This window comes from Polypterus senegalus, chromosome 7, assembly GCF_016835505.1.
Source record: "Polypterus senegalus isolate Bchr_013 chromosome 7, ASM1683550v1, whole genome shotgun sequence".
In the NCBI taxonomy this organism is placed as follows: Eukaryota; Metazoa; Chordata; class Cladistia; order Polypteriformes; family Polypteridae; genus Polypterus; species Polypterus senegalus.
This window is the reverse complement of record NC_053160.1, coordinates 185,628,386-185,644,523: the sequence shown is the minus strand read 5'-3', so window position 1 is coordinate 185,644,523 and position 16,138 is coordinate 185,628,386. Positions and strand designations below refer to the sequence as shown.

Genomic DNA, 16,138 nt, shown 5'->3' with positions numbered 1-16,138 from the left:
CCCACTGCCAGCCACCACTGTCACCAAATGATGCCCCCCTTACCAATTGCAATTACACTGGAAAAAATAACAAAACAAAATATGCAAAAATCATGTAAGAGCAGTACCCAATAATAAATGGTGGAAACATCTGGTAGATGTTTCCAGAAGAACCTCTGTCAACCCATGTTTAAGAAAGATGCTCCCGAAAAGAGGTGATTTTTGTGGTTGGTGTGTTCAGGTAAAAAAAAAAAAATCAACAGTTTTTAAATGGTTTAAATAATGGCACACATTGTGATGAAAATCTTCAGTACTAAGTGCAGAAAACATTGGCAGGTAGTGAAGCAGTTACTGAAGATATCAGGTCACTTTGATCTTAACAATTTTTAGAATCATTTTATTATCCTTCAGAAATACTGTTCTCTTTTGTCCTTTCCTTTTTCATACTGCACAGAGACTTCATAAAATATTCTTTGAACTCTTTTTATATTCTTAAGCAAATCAGCAGTCACCAAGAACAATTTATTCAGATGCTAAATGAGCCAGCTCAAGAAGCTGGAGGACAAGGTGCAGGAGCTTTAGAAGCTGGTGGTGGACAGATGAACTACATTCAAGTAACACCTCAGGAAAAAGAAGCAATTGAAAGGGTAAGCCTGTAGTTTTGATTGATGTTTTAGAAATAAAAATTTGCAGATTACCTTTCATGATTGATAGTCAACCCTCTTTGATTAATAACTATTAATCCTCAACAAGAAACACCTTGCTTAATAACAAACAGTATTGCAAAGATTTTTTTTTTTGTACAGTGTGAATGTATGTATTCATTTTAACATTGGGTCAGAATTGTCACAGACTTCTATTGAAGCATTTTATACTTTTTGTTTTAGGAATAGAAACTTACTGGCTTACTTTAGAGTTGCTGGGTTTTCCTGCCTTTTAACTGTCATGACTCCCACATATTTCTGTAAAGAAAAAGTACCTAAGCCTACCCATACACAAAACATAAATGGTTGTCCTTTCATATACAGTTTACATAAAAGCAGACACTCTAAAATGTAGACATGCTGACAGCTTTCTGGACAAGTATGGCCGTCCATAATTGTGTCAAAATGAGCCAAGGTTTTTTTCCATGACCCTGAGTGCAGTTCTGTTTACATGCAAAGAATGAAATGGCTTGTGCACTGGATCAAGGAGAGCAGCAGTTCAAGTGGTACCAGTGTTGTGGGAATGCTCAGGTAATTTCTTGCCATGGTTAGGATACATTTTAAGTTGGTCCTTATCTGTGACTTGAATTATGCAAGTGAAACAAGCTGCCAGGCCTTAGTTTAAGAGACTAGGTAATTAGCAGCCACAGTGATTCATGATTCAGATTGCAGGGGCATGTCTTTTGTTAAACCAGTCGAAACGGGCACATATAACTCCTCTTTTCAGGTTGCCACACTCGCTCACTGTAGCAGCACATAACCGTGTTAAGTTCAAATTTTTGATGCTTGTTAATAGAATATTCACCACTGAGGTCTGCTAGTAAATAGCATCAAATCTCAATGCTGATGCTCCATGTTCAACTCATAGCTAATGGAATAAGCTGGCCTCCTCCATCCAAACTGCTGACTCCCACACTTTGTTGCAGAAGCATCTGAAGACTTTCTGTGCATATCATTCAAATTGATTGTGGAAGGAAAATACGGTCAGTTTGGGTGTCTTCTACTACAATAGACTAATTCATCTACACTAAAGTAAAAGGCCAATTAAGCTTACCTAGTTTTGCATACTTTAATAACCTAGTATTTGATTTCAAGATTTATTTGTCACATACACAGAAATGTAAACCCTATTTGCTACTTGGCTTATATAAAATACAGCAAAAGATGAGAAACATAGAAAACCATAAAACTAGGTGTAAGACTAAATAAATCACCTTAAATTTGAAAATCCGCTCCATAACATACAGTTGCAAAATGATATTCACTACTGGTCAAAAGTTTTTCTTCAAATTTAATCAGTTGAAATGCAATGAGAGACCTAAAATGGTGAAAAGGTAAGCCGTAAACTGCCAGAGGTTTACATTTAAAGTTTAGGTTATCAAAAACATAAAAAAAGGAAATATCAGAATATTATTCAGGGAACAGCTAATAGGTTACAACCTTCAGATGTTCTGCTGCAGTTCAATTAAATGAAGTCTTGCATGTTAAGCAAACAGTTTGCACGGATGTCTCAACATTACTTAAAACCCCTTTCTCTGTCTTAAGAAGCACAGCTGGAACAGACTGCATTACTGCATCCTCTTAAGTACTACTTGGACAATATTCCAGTGATTATTGTCAAGAAAATGGCAATTCAAGTTCACAAAGTGAGACAGAGCATTATTACCCTTACAAGTGGAAGAAACTGATAGGAAAAGATCACGCAAATCCAAATCAGAAGACAAGTTTCTGACGGCCACCAACTTGCATGATCGTCGCCTTACAGCACAACATCTTCAAGAACAGCTTAATGGAGATTGAAAAAAGACAAGTTTCAATTTCCACTGGGATAGAGGAGACTTTGTGCAGTCTGCAGTAGTCCACAGGTGGCATTTCAACACCCTATTTTGTCCTTTAGGAAATGGCTTACTTGCCCAATCAAACCTGCAGCACAAAATCTCCTCTTCATGGTAGAATCTGAGACTTGATTTTTTTTTTTTTAAAAACACTATTGTTAAGCTGTTTTTGAAGCTGCTGTTGCTGTTGAGAATATACAAAGGGGAGTCAAGCTAAAGTTATAAAATGGGATTTATTAGAAAATGGAACAAACCACTACATGCTGAGGGGTACTACAGTCACTAGTGCGAGTTACAGTGACTTGCTGGAGACCAATGTGAAGCCTGCTATCCAAGCGGTGGGGACTGCTGTCCCAAGGAGTCCTTTTGCTTCAAAATAATGACACTGCTAAGAACACCAAGGCTTGTGTGAAGAAAATGAAGAAGTTTGAGGTATTGCCACATCTTCCTTATTTACCAGATTTGGCATCATGTGATTTGCTCCTTTTTGGACCGCTAAAATACAGCTGGATGACTGTTGTTTCAAGACAGATGATGACATGAAGAAAGCGGTGCACAAGTGGTTACGAGGACAAGACAAAACCTTTTACTCTGCTGGCACTTCCAGGCGGGTGGCACAAGTGCATTGAGAAGGATGGAAATGACGTTGAGAAATGACATTCAGTTTTGTTTAGGTTCATTCCATTTTCTGATAAGTCCCTTGTTCTGACTTTAGCTTGACTCCCCCTCGTATATTGTATGTGTCATATATTACAGTTACATTAAATTTAAGTATACCCCGTAGAAATTGTTAACTTTTTTAACATTTATGATCAGGCAAATATTCTGTCTTCATACGAACAGAGCATATAGATTAAGGTTTACTTGAATAAAGACATAAGGAAAATTTGCGTTTTTAATCATTTATTCTCCCACATCTATTGATGTTTTTAATAAGTACACCCATGGCCTCAGAGGCTGCTATTGCACCCTTGTAGACATTTTCTATAACCATCCACCAGTCTCTTACAATTTGGACCACTCCTCCATGCAATGTGAATTTCCCCTTGGGATTAATAAAGTATCTATCCATCTATGCAAAATTTCTTCATTTGCAAGATATTTGTTGTAATTGAGTGTACTGTCGGTTTCAAATTCCCCCAGCCAGCATTTCAGTGGGATTCATGTCAGGGCTTTGACCAGGCCAGTTTTAAACTTATTTTTGAGCCATTCCTTAGTGGATTTGCTTGTGTGCTTCAGATTATTATAGTGTTAAAAAGTCTATTTCTGGTTCATCTTCAACTTTTGGACAGATGGCCTCAAAATCTCAACCACACTTTGATATAATGTCAGATTCAAGCTGGCCAGACCCTCAAACCCGAAAAATTACCACCACCACGCTTCATAGTTGGTATGAGGTGGTCTGAAAATTACCCAAGTTCTGCAGCTTCGACTCACAAAATGGGATTCAACAAAAGCCTGATGCGCAGAAATGATTCCACAGATAAATATCTTTGTTTTTAAAAGTTTAGTTAAGTTTTAAAGTAAAACAGTTCACATAAAAAAAGGAAATTAAAATTGCAAAAAAAAAGAAAAATTAATGTTAAGAAAAGTTCAATTCTAAGCTTTCTCTTGTTACATCTCAAATCGTTATTATTTACTTAACATTTCTGAACCATTTCAAAACAGTCAGAAAACTGTATGCTTATCCCATCTCTGAGTATAAAATGGGTCTTTCAAGTCCTTCTTTACTGGGACCTGTTCTAAACCAACTGAGCTTATTATCGCACTGTTACTCAGTTATAGTAAGAAGGTTCTATCTCTTGCTAACTTATAGGGGGAAAACACTATACCATAAGTTATTTCTATGAATGACATTCATATTCTATTCAAATTAAGCAAACATTAATAGCAGTTTAACTCAAAACTTTAACTTTCTAAGATTGGCTCTTACATTTCCGGCCCCTAATTGGCTATGCAGGAGCGGAGACAATTACTATACTTCAGTATGAGCCAGTTACTTTTATATTAACTATTCTTTTCAAATCATTAACAATAAAACTGCAAACAAACATTTTAAAAATTTCATATTTCAAACATTGGCTGTTTCTTGAAGCAGGCACAGTTTATTCACAGGTCTGTCCAGTGTGCTGGTTTTGGTCTGCACATAAACTCTTCTGACTGCACCTTTGGCATCTGGCATTGTCTTGATGACTCGACCCATTACCCAGGAATTGTGAGGTGTAGCTTTATCTACAATTAGAACAATGTCCCCTGGTTCAAAATGTCTTTGGTGTGTGCAAATTATGTTAATTTTAATTTAATTTAATTATGTTAATTAAACTATGTTAATTAATGTTGACTTATGTTTATCTTTTATTGTGTCTTCTATTTTTCTGTTCATTTTGTAAAGCACTTTGAGCTACATTTTTTTGTATGAATATGTGCTATATAAATAAATGTTGATTGATTGATTGATTGCAAACCATTTCTAATGTTACTGTAGCTAAACATTTCCATTTTTGATTTATCTGTCCAGAGCATGTTTTCCCAGAATGCCTGGTCTTTGCCTAACTGTTCAGTAGCAATCTAATCTTGCTCAGATTTTTTTTTGGACATCCATCCATTATCCATCCCTCTATATCCTAACTACAGGGTCACGGGGGTCTGCTGGAGCCAATTCCAGCCAACACAGGGCGGGAAACAAACCCCGGGCAGGGCGCCAGCCCACTGCAAGGAGTATGCAAACACACACACACACACACACACACTAGGGACAATTTAGAATCGCCAATGCACCTAACCTGCAAGTCTTTGGACTGTGGGAGGAAACCGGCAGCAAAGGCTTTTTTCTGGCACACGTTGCATGCAGATCAGATGTGTGCCATCTCTTTCTGATGCACTTTGACACCTACTTTTTCAAGAGTTACCCTTCGGTCTTGCATTGAAATTTGGGGTTCTTGGAGGAGACTTTTAGTGTGAAACAGTCACTCCTTGACTTGAATTAGCTTGGCAGGCCAGCACTGCTGAAATTAGGAGGCATTTGAAATCTTTGCCTCTTGTAGATGATTTTCCTTGAAGTGGAATTAATAATTTCAAATAATTTGGCAATTTTTTTTTAATCCCTTGCCAGACTCCTAGGCATCCACAACCTTCTTTCTGAAGGTACATCACCAGGTGTAGAGGTACATCTCTGCTGATGCTCTGCCAAGCCTCAAGTGCATCCATCTTCAGCTCCTGCTTGTTTTAGAGGGCTTGTCCCCTTAAGTTGTCTTCTCAGCATATGGGAGGCGTGTTCAATTGGATTTAAATAGGGTGACTGGCTTGGCCTTTCAGGAATTTTCTGGGTTTTTTTATTTTTTTGGCTTTGCTGTGTTGCCTCTGCAAGTATGTTTGAGATCACCGTCTTGTTGTAGTATAAAGAGCCGTCCGATGGGTTGAGAGACATTTGCTGGAAATTGAGCAGATTTTTCTCTACGGCTTAGATTTATTGCGCCACTGCTGTCATCAGTTCCATCATCAATGAAGAGAAGTGTGGCAGGACCTGTGGCAGCCATACATGCCCAAGCCGTAACACCCCTACCATTATGTTTAATAGATGAGGTGGTCAGCTTTGGATCTTGGGCAGTTCCTTTTTGTCTCCAGACTTTGCTCTTGCCATCATTCTGATGCAGGTTCATTTTTGTCTCAGTTGTTCACAAGATCTTTTTTCATAATTCTGCAGGTGCTCAAGTCCTTTTTGCCATCTATAATCTGGCCATGCTGTTTTTGTGGCTAACTAGTGGTTTGCATCTTAAAGCGTGGTCTCCATAGTTCTTTTCATGAAGTCTTCTGTGGATTATAGTCTCTGACACATCCACATTTGCCTCCTGAAGACTGTTTCTGGTCTGTTGGACAGATGTTTGGGGCGTTTTTCTTTACCATAGTAAGGATTTTTCTGTCATAAGCAGTGCATTTCTTCCTGGGCCAACTAGTACTATTACTGAGCTCACCAGTGTTGTTCTTAATGATACCCAAGACAGTTTATTTTGGTCATCCTAAGGTTTAACCCGATGTCTCTAGTGGTGGTGTTCTTGTTTTTCAGACTCATAATGGCTCCTTTGACTTTCATTGGCACAGCTCTTGTCGTCCGTCTAATCCAGGGGCCCTCAATCACAGTCCTAGAGGGTTGGAGCAAAAACCTGCAGCCACTACTCCGGCCCTCCAGGACTGTGATAGAGGACCCCCGGTCTAATCAATAACAACTTCAGACCCAAAGATAGTCTGTAGGTAAAAGCAAGCTTTGGTATTTTATGGCTGCACTTATGAAGCCATGAAACACACCTGAGGAATTCACAAACGCCTGTCATGCTAATTGTCCCAAACATTCTGGTGCCCTGAAATGGGAGGACCATGTAGAAAACGTGTATACCGATCCCCTTAAAAAAAAAGTCTGCAATGGCACTTTAATCACAAGGTCTGAATTGTGTGATATGCAATTTTAAACTGTGGAGCAGAGGGGCAAATCAAGGAAAAATGTGTATTTGTGCCAAACCTTATGGAGGGCACTGTACATTATTTAAAATATGTGGATATCTGTCTAGTGCCTGGCATACTTTTACTCTAAAATACAAGAATTATTTTTTGACAGTGTTTCTTTTTGTTTTTTTTTTTTATAATAATGATTTGTGATATTCCCATCTCTGTTTTTCTCTTCCAGCTTAAAGCATTAGGATTCCCAGAAGGACTTGTTATTCAGGCTTACTTTGCCTGTGAGAAGAATGAAAACTTAGCAGCAAACTTCCTTTTACAGCAGAACTTTGATGATGATTAAATGAAGAAATAGTATTTGATCAACTTTTCTGATTTAACGTAATATTGGATATACATGCCTTTACTTTTCCTAGATTTAAAATATATCTTCGTGGTAACACTGGATGAACATTTATATGGCGGAGAGAGCGGTTTCTGAGCAGCTTTATAATTCAAGAGGTAATCAGTTTTTCTGCTGCAGAAACATAATTAGCCTGCAACCTGTTATTCAAATAGCTGACATTAAAATATTCTCTTCAAATGGAAATTTTTTTGCTGAAAGATCAATCACTGAATGTGTGCTGCCCAATTTTGGGATGGGGGGAGGTGGTGGAACGGAAGGGATGGTAAAATACGACGCCGACACACGCACACACACACACACACACACACACACACGCACACACACGCACACCCCGAGTCACATTCTTGTTTACATTTTCATTTGAATAGGGATTCCAATATTGTTTACTTTGATGTTTAATGACAGTAAAGATTTTAAAAGAAAATGTCTGGTGTCTCAATTTGTAAGTTAAATGTTTTAATATTTCTTTTTCTTGCAGTATTTGGGTATTGTCTGCTCTGTCCCAGTAGCGATTTTATTTAAAGGTCTTGAATAGAATACTTAGTTATTAGTAAATATTTGTGCAAGACAAGAGGGATGTTACTACTTTTATTTCATTTTTGAATATGCAAGGGAGGTTTGTTAATGTGACAGTATTTACGATAAAATGCCTTGATTGTTTCATCATAGTGTTTATTCCTACATATTGCAATTATTGTGCCTATTTGTGTTATCTGTTATCTTTTCTCTAAATGAAAAACGTTATGTGCATAAGAATATAAATTTCAGGTTTTCATCCTAAAATTGTGATTTTTATTAGAAATTGGAAGATGTTGGCTTATATATACTGACCGATATGCCAAGTCTGACATTTATACACTGTTAAGTATGTTTTAGTATCATTTTAAAATGTGAGGTTGGATTGATTGCACATGAGCACCGTACAGTAATATGCAAAAACTTTATTTTCAAGTAGCCCTGAAAGGAAAGATTATATACTGCTAATCAGTCCCAGAAATGTTAGGGAATATTGGGGTTTCTGTAGTAGAAGGTTTATGGGTTTGAGTAGTTTCACCATGACAGTTACTTTTATACATTTATAAGAACAACGTTTGCCTGTAAAGTCTTAAGTTTCAGGTATACAGTTGTGTTTAACTTGTATTGACAAAAAACAATGACAGAGGTTAAGGTTGTATAAAATGCCTTTTTAAACTTGGTGAAATCTGGTGACAGCTTTTATACTCTGGTCTTTTTAGCCTCCATGATGGCTTCCTTATGGTTTATATCAGAAAAAAAAAAAAAAAAATACAGGCTCCTTTGGTAACAACAAAAGTTTTGTGGTCATTTATTCTGAGCAAAATCATTCTCAGTTCTTGACTTTGACATCAGCATGCCCTCCGCAGTAAACGTTCACTTTGAATCTTCCCGCTAAATAAGACCCGAGCTCGTCCTTTCTCTGATTTTTACTTTCCAGCTGGGTGTTGAGTAACCAGAGATGAAATGACATACAGTACTTAAAAAGAATAATCCAACAAAAATTACCTTTTTTTTTTTTATGCTATTGTCGGACGTTTGAGGACATTTGTCCTTCACACCTGTATGAGCTTATTTGATATCCCATTTTATGAGGTTGGCTCCTCAGTGCGACTGCAACCCCCTCCACTTTCCTGGGAAGGCTTTGGTGGTCTGTCTGTGGAAAGTTGTGCCCTTACAGCCAAAAGAGCACGTGTGAGGTCAGGTACTGATGTTGGACGAGAAGTCGTGGCTCTCCGAGCCATCCCAAAGATGTTCAGTAGAGTTGAGCTCAGGGCTTTGTGCAGGCCACTCGAGTTCCTGTATGCGGCTTTGTGCACGGGGGCACAAAGGGCCTTCACAAAGCTGCGAGCTCACAGATGTCTACAATGTCTTTTGTCTGCTGTAGCATTAACAGTACCCTTTAGTGGAACCAAAAGGCCAAATCCAAACCCTCCTCCAGCAAACTTTACAGTAGGCTCGTCTCCCGTTGTTACTTTTATATTCACAGCATTGAGGCACATCAGGGGTACCTCAAGATTATATGGCGTCTGTCTGAAACTACATGGGTGACGTGTCTCAGATATCCACGAGGAGGATTCTCTTCCTGATGATGCATCCGCTCGCTTCTTTTTAACTTCTTATCTTCAGCTTTCCATGTCTCTCACCACACACGTCACAGTAGGTCCGGTGGCCTTTTCTTTGAAAGATGATGCTTTTTTTTTTTTTTTGTTTTCTTCCTTCTGTGGACATCAAGCTGATACGACTGGCCAGAAAGTGCCAGTGTCGCCTCATCTGTCAAAGCATTGCGGCTTGTCAGTATGCACTGCAGTCAGTTCCAGTTTGGCCTTTTTTCTTGGTGTCCCCTTGGTGGTTCTTCCATTGAGCCCCACTGTCTCTCAAAAAGTGAGATGGTGCGATGTGAAGACAGATGGACGTCGACCTTGGAGTTCAGCGTGTATCTCTCTGGAGGTTGTCCTTGGCTTTTTGTTCATCGTTCTCATTGTCCTTCTGCCCATCCTGGGGTGATTTTTTTTTTTTCTTTCTTGTGGCTGCGTCCAGGGAGGTTGGCTATAGTCCGATGGACCTTCAACTTCATCCTAATATTTGTTGCCACAGGAACATCAAGCTGCTTGGAGATGATGGTCTTCTAGAGTTTATTTTTATCTTGCTGGTCTATCATTTTCTGTCTGATCAACTCAGTCAAATCTCTCCTTTGCTTTCTCTGGTCCACAGTCAGTTTGGGACACCAGCGTGACCACTTTTCTCCCATTCCGCCGAATAACAAATTGCACGACTGGAGATGTGTGATTCAAATTCAAGAATACAGCGCGTTTGAAAAATCACTGTAGGGTGGTCCTGATCTAATTATGCAGTGTTCATTACACTATATCTTAAGTTTATTACACAGAAAATCAACTGGACCATCAAAGTGTACGAACTGACGACATGAAGAATCGTCCTGGAATCGCCTCCGCATAAATCAAAGTCATCCAGACGATCTGGATCTGCATAATTAGATCTGAGCCACCCTGTATTTTCCAGGGGTCCCAACAAATGTGTCCGGCCCATTTCAGAATCTCTTTGTAAAATAAGCAACACTTGATTTCTTGCCACCCTTGGCTTTGCTTTTCTCCAAGATGTATCAATGTCATGCAGGTGCACGGGGAACAATTACTTTTCCTTTTGTCACTTTTCAGGAGGTAGACGGCACTTTTACAGTGAGCTGTAAGGGGACCAGGACATTTGTACATATCATACAATGTGATTCCCTCAATCTGTCTCTCACAGTGGGAATGCACCTACAATGTGAATTTCAGACCCCTCCATGATTTCTAAGTGGGAGAACTTGCAAAATCGCAGGGTGTTCAAATGCTCATGTTCCTCACTGTATGTATATATATATAAATTTGTATTTGTGGGGGTGTGTGTGTGGAAAAATGGCCTGGTTCCCTTACATATACAGTGGTGTGAAAAACTATTTGCCCCCTTCCTGATTTCTTATTCTTTTGCATGTTTCTGATCATCAAACACATTTAACCATTAGTCAAATATAACACAACTAAACACAAAATGCAGTTTTTAAATGATGGTTTTTATTATTTTGGGAGAAAAAAAAAACTCCAAACCTACATGGCCCTGTGTGAAAAAGTAATTGCCCCCTGAACCTAATAACTGGTTGGGCCACCCTTAGCAGCAATAACTGCAATCAAGCGTTTGCGATAACTTGCAATGAGTCTTTTACTGCGCTCTGGAGGAATTCTGGCCCACTCATCTTTGCAGAATTGTTGTAATTCAGCTTTATTTGAGGGTTTTCTAGCATGAACCGCCTTTTTAAGGTCATGCCATAGCATCTCAATTGGATTCAGGTCAGGACTTTGACTAGGCCACTCCAAAGTCTTCATTTTGTTTTTCTTCAGCCATTCAGAGGTGGATTTGCTGGTGTGTTTTGGGTCATTGTCCTGTTGCAGCACCCAAGATCGCTTCAGCTTGAGTTGACGAACAGATGGCCGGACATTCTCCTTCAGGATTTTTTGGAGATCTCTTTTCTTCTAACACACTGGTCATCCCGCACGCACGATCAAACACACAAGCTACTGCAAAACGCTGGATGTGATATATCAACTAAAGAATTGTTTGGGGAGTGTGTGGGCTGGATGTGGAATTGGAAGAGGATTTTTTTTTCTCTCACAAAGTCACAATCGAAGTGCGTTTGTCTGATCTGTCAATCTATCATTGCTATTCCAAAGAAGGAAAATGTGGAAAGGCACTTTCGAACTGTTCATAAAAACTACCAAACCGACTTCCTTCTGAAAAGCGATCTGAGAAAGAGAAATGAGAGGGAACTAAAATCGCAGTTAATCGGACAGCCGTCATTTGTCACTCAGCTGAATTCAAAAGTTCCTTGACTGCATTATTCTGCTCTACTTGTTTATCCGAGTCAGCCTTTTCCCACAATCCAAATACTGTAGTAACCATAAATGTATGAAATTGTTATTGTGCCATAAAGGTTATTCAGTTATGTAAGGTATGACAACAATTTTATGTGTAAAGTACACTCAGTGTGCGTGTGTGTATATGTATATCACTTTTAATGTAGGTAGATCATTTCGACCTGGTCATTTTAAAAGTAGCTCACACGCTGAAAAAGTGTGGGCACCCCTGATATAGGTAATCGCACAGTCAAGACAGGGTAAGGAAGGACACCTAGAGTGATACCCAAATGTGTCAGTCCACCTACAGCTCACTGAAAACTCTGTGTGCCTCCTGAAAAGTAGGCCTCTGATAGGACTATCCATCAGGACTACATCTCCCAGGATGCCTTGCTGCATTACAAATGAGAGGTCCAACAAAGAGATACTGACCCCTCGAGTCAGTCCTTTAATTGAACCTTCTCTACCAGGAACCAACCTGGCTGGCACACCTGTCCATGAAAATCCTTCCATAATGACCTTCTATCTGGTTAAGGAAACTCACTCCCTTCTGGTCACGATGCCAGTTCATCCACACTGACACCTACCATGCATCCATGCAGTGGTGTGAAAAACTATTTGCCCCCTTCCTGATTTCTTATTCTTTTGCATGTTTGTCACACAAAATGTTTCTGATCATCAAACACATTTAACCATTAGTCAAATATAACACAAGGAAACACAAAATGCAGTTTTTAAATGATGGTTTTTATTATTTAGGGAGAAAAAAAATCCAAACCTACATGGCCCTGTGTGAAAAAGTAATTGCCCCCTTGTTAAAAATCACCTAACTGTGGTGTATCACACCTGAGTTCAATTTCCGTAGCCACCCCCAGGCCTGATTACTGCCACACCTGTTTCAATCAAGAAATCACTTAAACAGGAGCTGCCTGACACAGAGAAGTAGACCAAAAGCACCTCAAAAGCTAGACATCATGCCAAGATCCAAAGAAATTCAGGAACAAATGAGAACAGAAGTCATTGAGATCTACCAGTCTGGTAAAGGTTATAAAGCCATTTCTAAAGCTTTGGGACTCCAGCGAACCACAGTGAGAGCCATTATCCACAAATGGCAAAAACATGGAACAGTGGTGAACCTTCCCAGGAGTGGCCGGCCGACCAAAATTACCAGAGACGACTCATCCGAGAGGTCACAAAAGACCCCAGGACAACGTCTAAAGAACTGCAGGCCTCACTTGCCTCAATTAAGGTCAGTGTTCACGACTCCACCATAAGAAAGAGACTGGCCTGCAAAAACGGCCGGCATGGCAGATTTCCAAGACGCAAACCACTGTTAAGCAAAAAGAACATTAGGGCTCGTCTCAGATTTGCTAAGAAACATCTCAATGATTGCCAAGACTTTTGGGAAAATACCTTGTGGACTGATGAGACAAAAGTTGAACTTTTTGGAAGGCAAATGTCCCGTTACATCTGGCGTAAAAGGAACACAGCATTTGAGAAAAAGAACATCATACCAACAGTAAAATATGGTGGTGGTAGTGTGATGGTCTGGGGTTGTTTTGCTGCTTCAGGACCTGGAAGGCTTGCTGTGATAGATGGAACCATGAATTCTACTGTCTACCAAAAAATGCTGAAGGAGAATGTCCGGCCATCTGTTCGTCAACTCAAGCTGAAGCGATCTTGGGTGCTGCAACAGGACAATGACCCAAAACACACCAGCAAATCCACCTCTGAATGGCTGAAGAAAACCAAAATGAAGACTTTGGAGTGGCCTAGTCAAAGTCCTGACCTGAATCCAATTGAGATACTATGGCATGACCTTAAAAAGGCGGTTCATGCTAAAAAACCCTCAAATAAAGCTGAATTACAACAATTCTGCAAAGATGAGTGGGCCAGAATTCCTCCAGAGCTGTAAAAGACTCATTGCAAGTTATCACAAACGCTTGATTGCAGTTATTGCTGCTAAGGGTGGCCCAACCAGTTATTAGGTTCAGGGGGCAATTACTTTTCACACAGGGCCATGTAGGTTTGGATTATTTTTCTCCCTAAATAATAAAAGCCATCATTTAAAAACTGCATTTTGTGTTTACTTGTGTTATATTTGACTAATGGTTAAATGTGTTTGATGATCAGAAACATTTTGTGTGACAAACATGCAAAAGAATAAAAAATCAGGAAGGGGGCAAATAGTTTTTCACACCACTGTATATAGGAAGTTATAAAAAAAAAAAAATATTGTGGAATAACAATTACTGTGTAATACGGTGCAGCACTATAAGTACTCGATTGTAAGTACAAGGTAACAACCCCAGCATGTCATTACACAGTTTTACGTGTTACAGGAGTACTAAGGTGTTGTACCGTGTTAGCCATTATGAACGTAGAGAAAAGCCAAGTAAAATGACGCCTGCTATTGGCTAACTAAATAGACTCCAATATGCGAGCTTTTGAGGCAACTCGGGCACCTTCTTCAGATGAGACGTCGTCTCGAGTTCCTAATTAGTTGTGATGAGAGCAGGCCAGTCTGCCCTACAAACTCGTCCATCCTGTTCCCAACCCCGAGATCCTCAAGAATATCAAGTTGACGTCTGAAGTTCCCTAAAGTTAAACATTCAAACATTTGTGTGAATTTTCCCCTTCACAAGTTTCCTTTTGAACTCATTTTAAAGTCACCGTCTCGATCCACTGGACTGATTTCCTTCACTTCAACGACGTCCCCTCTTAAAGCTCCGTTTGTTTAAACTGAGGGGGTTCCTCTTGGTTCATTCTGTCCTCGTAGCTCACACCGCTTAGTCCTGAATGCGCCCAGTCGCTCCTTTCTGGACTTTCTCATAATCAAGTAGCCTTCAAATGGTGAATGTCAAAGAGAGAGCCACTGTGAAAAACACTTCTAGAATTTTCCAGAAGACGTGGGAAACTTTGGAGTCAGCAGGAAAACGGGTCTGTAGTCTGAACAGAGTCCAAAATGGAGCTTTTCAACCATTAAGACTAGATGCCATGTTTGAACACAGCACACCATCTCCACCGTGAAGCATGGAAGTGGCCACATCAGGCTATGGAGATGCTTCTCTGCAGCTGGACCTGAAAAAGCTTGTGAGGGTAAACAAAGGGGACATCCTGGAGGAAAACCTGATGGCAATTCTGCTAGAAGCCTGCACCTTGGCAGAAGGTTTCAGAAGAACTCAAAAGTTTGAGCCAAACCTACATGGGAGTGAATCTCCAGGAGTAACCGGGTGAGAGTCCAGGACCACCTTCTCCTACTCCTAGGACTTGCATTTAAACCCTCACGAGGATAAGAACGTGTCCTAATTCAGAGATACGCAGAGTTCCATCTGAAGTGGGAAGATGGAATTTTCAACTGGAATGCCCCTTAGAGTCTTGGGCGTCGGTCAGTTGGGCTGAGCTAAATGATTGAGAGGCAGCAGGCTTGGTGGGGCTTGATCATTGAGTGGCAGCCAATTGGGTGGAGTTAGGGGCATGAACGAACTACTGACCATGGAGTTGAAACAGAAACCTGGAGAACCCTTAAGGAGTTTCTGGAGGAGATGTAGGGACAGCTAAGCAATTCGCTAAACAAAAGGGGGACAAATGGCTTAAATGGTCTCCTCTCGTTTGTTTAAATTTCTTGTTTTTATGTTCTTGAGTAGTAGCAGGTGGGCACTACTAGATACTTGGGAAGGGTCTGTGTGATCGAGAGGCGGGGGGCTTGGTGGGGCTAAAAACTTTCACTGTCAGATGTTTGGATGGAGCAATAATTGAGGGTCAGCAGGTTTGGCAGGTGTTAGACACTTGATTGGCAGCTGAGGGGGCGGGGCTATGTGATTGAAATGCAGCAGACTTGGCAGGGCTACACACTTAATTGGCAGCTGAGTGGGCGTTGCTAAAAGTTTGTCTCAGATGATTGGGGGGAGCTATTTGATTGAGAGGCAGCAGGGTTAGACACTTGAGTGGCAGCTGAGTGGGTGGGGCTAAGCACATGAGTGACAGAAGAGTGGGCGGTGCTAGGTGTTTGAAAAAAGTACCGAGTCCTGGAGTTGAAGCAGAAGCCTTCACAACCTTTAAGAAGTTTCTGGAGGAGATGTGGTGACAGCTTGGCTATTAGCTAAACAAATGAGCTCGATGGACTGAATGGCCTCCTCTCGTGTTTAATTCTGTGACTGGCAGCGCCAGTGATGAGGAGGTGAGTACTTCTGATGTAAATTTGTAAGGATGTGTTGCGTCTTTTTCTTTTCTGCATATCTGATATTGTGTGCTCCTGTCAAGCGACATTTCTGTCGATCACCTTCTCTAATACGGTGCCATTGTATTTCCCAGCAGCGTCGTTTTTTTGCTGTCTGTGCC

General features: G+C 40.3%; 1 protein-coding gene across 1 annotated transcript in view; it reads left to right on the top strand.

The window, feature by feature from the left end:
• rad23b (RAD23 homolog B, nucleotide excision repair protein) overlaps positions 1-8,658 on the top strand; it is a 68,667-nt gene extending 60,009 nt beyond the window's left edge. The window contains exons 9-10 of the mRNA XM_039759719.1: positions 477-626; positions 7,197-8,658. Coding sequence (XP_039615653.1) covers positions 477-626; positions 7,197-7,310 — 264 coding nt within the window. The 3' untranslated portion in view covers positions 7,311-8,658. The remainder of the gene's footprint in view (positions 1-476; positions 627-7,196) is intronic.
• The last annotated feature ends 7,480 nt before the right edge of the window (positions 8,659-16,138 follow it).